General features: G+C 39.5%; 1 protein-coding gene across 1 annotated transcript; it reads right to left on the bottom strand.

The window, feature by feature from the left end:
* Positions 1-1,538: 1,538 nt before the first annotated feature.
* On the bottom strand, positions 1,539-3,677 carry LOC130986062 (uncharacterized). Its single transcript, XM_057909332.1, has one exon. It carries the CDS (start codon positions 3,217-3,219, stop codon positions 1,951-1,953), a length of 1,269 nt encoding a protein of 422 aa, XP_057765315.1. The 5' UTR covers positions 3,220-3,677; the 3' UTR covers positions 1,539-1,950.
* Between the last annotated feature and the right edge of the window lie 2,323 nt (positions 3,678-6,000).

Genomic DNA, 6,000 nt, shown 5'->3' with positions numbered 1-6,000 from the left:
TTTGTGCATCATCCTCAAATTGAGTATTTTAATAATTACTACTTTCTCTAACTACTAATTTTTCACCTATTTTATAATAACACAGATTTTAAGATACAATAAATCTATGCAGACACATTGTGGCCACTCACAAACTAGTATAATAAGGAAAATCTTGATTTATTTAATTTATTTTTTAAAATAAAAATAGGATTTAGTTGTGAGTGAAATATGAGTCTAACATTGATTATAGTTTTAAATTGATTAATTTGGTTGAGTAGAATAAGAGCTAGTTTTATTGTAATTCATCAATGGTAAGTTTTGTAAATAAAATGTAATATTGAAAATTGAAATTAAGGATAATAAATTTATCAAAAATAAAATTAGTCAAGAATTGATGGACGGATCAAAATGATAAAAATGGGTCAATAATTGGTGAAGAGGGAGTATTATGTAATAAAAACGAATTATAATGTAACCAAACCAAATTTATTTATTAACAAAGATTTCAAATTGAAAAAAATTTAGATCCTAATTATGAGATAATCAATTATCAAATATAAATATTGAAAATTACTATAACCTAAAAGATAAATGTATAATCAACCCCAACAAATGTAAATATGAAGTAAAATTAAAAAGAGGGGGGGGGGGGGACACTATTAAGTATTACAAGTGGGAGGCAACCTAACTTGAGATAGGTGATCTCAAATGCACATGCATCTAGAGCATTTTGGGAGTATTTAGATTAAAAAACTTGAATTGATGAACACTTACACAACATTCAATTGACACCTGAGGTGAATTCCAAAATGATGAATGCAAGTGACATAGAATAATGGATTCTTAATGTTTTTAAAAAATAAAAAATGGTAAATAATTAATAGCAGCAGAAAGATCTAAAAAGATAAAATCCAGTCCAGCTGAAAAAAAAAGGTAAAATAATACTGAATGATCGGAGTGAAGGGTCGCAGTAGCAATTAATGAGTAAGATCTAAGTCAACACATGGTGGATTAGAATGAGTTGTTAAATTCCAGATTTAATGAGGCGATGCATTCATTCATCATAATTCACAACTGCTAATGGACAAAATTAATTGCTACGATTCGATTTACGAGCCTGATGACAGAGGGTTCAGAAGAGAAGCAAAATAAGACGAGATTTACTAGCCCTATTTATTATTCCAGTGAGCGAGAAAACACATTTATTAAAGCAGAGGGGAAATACAATCAGACAGATGAAATGAAAGTGGGGCAAAGCAACAAATTACTACTATAATCAAATAATGGAATTATTATAAGAATATGTAAACACAATAATTGAAGAATTGAGAAAAAGAAAGAAAATAAAGAGCAGTGTACTAATGCAACAGTGAATGCGTACAGGTAAGAGGCACGCAGTGCATGTCATAGTATGGCATGTTACGTTACACTCAAAATTTTGTTGGCTCGAGGGCGGAGAAAACCCAAGCGCACACTCGGGCGCGTGGGGGCCAGACGCCACTGCCCTTCACATGCGCTATCTCGCTAAAGTCCAGAATCAAAGGGAGCAAACAACCTTTTGAAAAGTAGAAAAAACAGAGATTCCATTTAACTTTCCGGTAACCAAAAGCAGATATGATGAAAAAGAGAACCCATCTCAAAACAAATCTCGTTACAGACAAGCCCCCCAGAATATTTAGTAGCATTAGCTTTTGGAATAATGAGAGTTAGCACCAACAACTCCAATCATAATCAAACGCACCCAAATTACTTATGTACATACACTAGTAAATTTCAAATTTTGTCAAGAAAAAATGGAAAAACAGCCTATGGCTATGGATCAAACCAGCACAGTAGAAACGAACCTTCATTCAGAGAGAACGTAATGCTGAACCTCAAACTCCCAAGTTATTTGAAGAAAAAAAAAAAAAAAGTAAGCAAAAGGTTTAGTATTACTCAAAAAACAAAAACTCTAAGCCTTCCTCTCTCTCAAGTTCGATCCGTGCGGTTCTTGCTGTGACTATACTGACTTCTGTTTCCAACGCTACTGCCACCCGTTTCTTTCCTCTGTTGCGACGAGAACAATGGAAAACCAAATACGCCGGATTTGGACGAGCCGCGAAGCGAGCAAACCGGCACGTTCAGAACCGGAGTGACACGGACGTTGGCTGAATACGACCGCTCCATTCCACGATGCTTGTGTCTTGGCCCACCGTTGAAAGTGCTGGGACTGCTCGAGCTTCTCTCCAAACTATGGAACACGATTTTTCCGGAGGAGTTCATTCGAGGACTGTCAACGGAAACGCCGCGAACCGGCGCGGCTGTTTCAGGAGCTCTTCTCATCGGGCTCCGGCCAGCCCTACCCGGTGCCGTTCGGCTTTCCGACGACATCGCGGCCGATTTATATTTGGACAATCGAACTCTGGACAGATTGCTGGTGGTGGATTGATGAGCATTACGAATGATGCTGGTTGGCTTTTCTGAATCGAGCGAGAGTCGAGGAAGATCGTCGTGCTCGTGGCCAGATGAAGACGATGAGAGAGAGAGTCTGGACGATATCGATATCGACTCATTGTCCGAGTCCTTTAACAACGGTTGATTTAAGGATGAATCTATGGATGTATTCAATGAGGACTTGGAGCTGCGCTGGAGCAAGTGTTTGAGGCCTCTGGCAGAATTTTTGTTGTGGCTATTCGAGGATAGAGCCGACGCCGTTCTCGGATCCTCCTGCTTCACATTGCTGTTCTGGTACAGCTTCTTCAAGCCGAGAAGCTCCTTCCACCGGCTCGAGCACCTCGGCGCCTTGGGCGAAAACAAATACGGATCTCTGGAGGATATCTCATTCCTACGCCGATAATTAGGCGTATCCGGAGATCTGGCTTCAGAAAACACCGGAACTGACGTCATCGAGTGCCGGATGGAAGAGAGCTGCAGCGGCACGAGTTTTCCGTCAGCGAAAAGCTCATCGGCGGGAAGCATTGCGACCGGATCCTCGAGGCGGAACTCGAAATCAACGAAATCCTTGCTGGAGACCTCCGGATCTGGCTCTTCCAGCTTCTCCTCATCCGCATTGTGCGGCATCGGCAGCCGCTTCGGAGACGACCTATTGACGGCGACTTTGGATGCGTCTTCGTCGGGAAACTCGCGGCTGAACGATATCCTCGGGCTCAGCCAGCCATATGAAGGGAAAGCCGCCGGAGGACAGTCGAGGAAGCTCTCCGGCGACATTCCGATATTGTTCACGCACGCCGATGCCATCTCCGGCTAGCATGCAACGATTTGCCGATGCTCAGAACACAAATCAAAGGTTCCACCAAAAAAAAATTAAGTGTGTCTCAATTAAAATGTGAGAATGTATAGAGAGATATATAGGCAGTGTAGCATGAGGCAAAGAGCATCAGGGGAAAATGAGGAAAGGGAGCGGGAGAGAAGCTAGGGCTCTCAAACTCAATCTCAATCTCAATCTCAATCTCAAAGTGAATAGTGTGCGTGGAGGAAGTGTACTAGTGTGTGCCCCAGCGGGCCGAGTACAGGGTACACATAAATAGAAACAATCGTACGGGTGGGGTCCCCCTTCTGATCCAATGGGGAAAAGCCACGTGTCCAGTCGGTCAAAGCAAGGTTGACGTGACGGGCAGCGGAGATCGTTTTTGATGATGGTTCTTGGAAGCATCCTGCCGAGGGGTCTCACCGCTATTATCATAAACTTAAGGGACTTAACTCTCCATGTTTATCCCTTAACAATTAACATCTCTCTATTACCACTACTTTTTCAGCAACACGGCCATACACTCATGGGCCGCGCCCACTACAACAAATTATATTATTTTATTACTATTAACTAAATCACTGCTCCCGCTTTCCAAAGGCCCACTCATCCCACTCATTCTATTTTTACTACTCGCTCCGTCTCATTATTGTTAATTATATTTTTTTTTGCCTGTCTCATAATTGTTGGCCATTTTTTGAAAATGGAAACATTTAACTTAATTAGTCATTAATTAAGTTACTAATTAAACCCTAAATCATGTTTAAAATAAACACACACATGCACACAAACACACGCAGCAGCCGTTTTTCCCTTCTCTCTTCTTTTTCAGTGGAATGCCACTGCAACCGCAGCTTCTCGCCCCTCCGGCCGCCGCCGCCGCCTCTCGCGCCTCTCTCCGTCTGCGCCGCGACCCCATGGCCGCCTCTCTGGTCTGCAATCGAAGTTATCTCCAGCGGCAATTCCAGCCACGGCGGCGTCGCCTCCTTCGGTACAGAGATCCCTATTTCTTGCGCCGTTGTAGTTTGTAATCGTAATTAGGGTTTTGAACTGAGAGATTTGGTAATTTTTTAGGAGGATGCTAGTGATTTGGGAGATCTCTATTTCTTGTGTCGCCTCCAATGGTTATTTTCCTCTGCATCTTCTTGAATCGGTTGTCATACTTTGTGCAGATTTGGTTTGCAATTTGGGATATGCGATTTGCGATTTGGGGTTTATTTTTCAGTTTTTGGGTGTGCGATTTTGGGGTCTGTTTTTCAATTTTTGTGTGTAATATTTGGGTGTCTGGTTTGGAGGAGAAATAGATGGGCGATTCAGGCGGGTAAAGGCGGGATGGTTGCGCCTAGCGAGGGAGAGATTCAGAGAGAGAGAGAGAGAGGTGATGGTTGCACCTTGTGGGTGTCTGGTTTTGGGGTCGTCGATGTCGCCGGCGGCGTTGCTGTTGCCGAAGAAGAAGGTGAGAAGAAAAAGTAGCGCAGAGAGAAGAAGAAGCAGCTCCAGATTTCCACTTTTTTTTCTTTAATTAACTTATTAATTTTGGTGGGCCACACTCAATTATAACACAACACTCAATTTCTTAATCTTCGTGTCGAAAAGAATGTGGCCAACAATATTGGGACGGAGGGAGTAGTTTTTATATGCGATAATTGTTTATAAATTATTAAATTTTGAAAATAACATAATATATTAAACTTTTATCAAATTCTGATTTTACATAAAAAAAACTTAAAATATAATATGATAATAATTATCAAATAATTGATTTAATTTAATTTGCTACTTATCGAAATTTCGGTCAAATTTATTACTAATATGACGAACCGAATAATTAACGTAGTATAATTGGTGGGACAATAAAACAACGTCTAACATGGCATATCCCAACCATATGCAAAATTAAATTATTCATCTAACCATGCTAGTACTAAATTTGGTCTAGATCTCGATTAGTTGTAAAATCAAATTAAATCAATAATTCAGTAATTATTGCACTATTTTTTAAAATTTGTATTCAAAATTAGAATTTAATGAAAATTCAATAATTATCAGGTTAATTTTTAAAGTTTGTATGCAAAATCATTTTCATAGGTGTCTACGTCTCTTTGTTCAACAATACTTTTTCTCCTATCCATCGAAACTATATATTATGAATGCCGTCCTCATCATGCTAATTCTAGTCTTAGATGTTTCTTTTTCGAACATCAAATTTAGATAAATCCCTTCTATGTCAATTATTTGTTTTCTCCGGCGTTCAATATTTGCAAGTTGTTTCAGAAGCAATGCATGTATATAATCCTAGTAATAATAGGTTGGCCGCTTTTACCGTTTATTGTACTTTTTGAAAGAGGCATAATTGATTGGAGTTTACATTTAATAATTTGATGTTGTGTTTTGGAATAATTTTGTGATGCCAATTGGGCGTGTAATAATGGTGAAGTGAATTGCTAAATAAATCGGAATAGCTAACTCTAGCGTGAAAAGGTGAACTTATTGTGTGCGTGAGATTGCCTAGCGATAGATGATTAGGAATGTCAAAGAAGCCCGAAATCGACGGGTCAACCCGAATAGATCGATAAAAAAAGTGGGTTAGGACTGAAAATTTTTAGTCCAAAAAAAAATTTAACCCGAATGACCCGAACCGAAAATAGCCCGAGCCCAATAGGGTTGGCCCGATTAACCGAACACTTTCTTAATAATTGATTTCTAAACTTTAATACTTTACTTTTTAATTTGATAATAACATTTTGATGCTTGTATAATATGTTTTGATT

Source organism: Salvia miltiorrhiza, chromosome 5 (assembly GCF_028751815.1).
Source record: "Salvia miltiorrhiza cultivar Shanhuang (shh) chromosome 5, IMPLAD_Smil_shh, whole genome shotgun sequence".
Lineage (NCBI taxonomy): Eukaryota > Viridiplantae > Streptophyta > Magnoliopsida > Lamiales > Lamiaceae > Salvia > Salvia miltiorrhiza.
The sequence above is the reverse complement of the archived record's forward strand: the minus strand, read 5'-3'. Positions and strand labels throughout refer to the sequence as shown.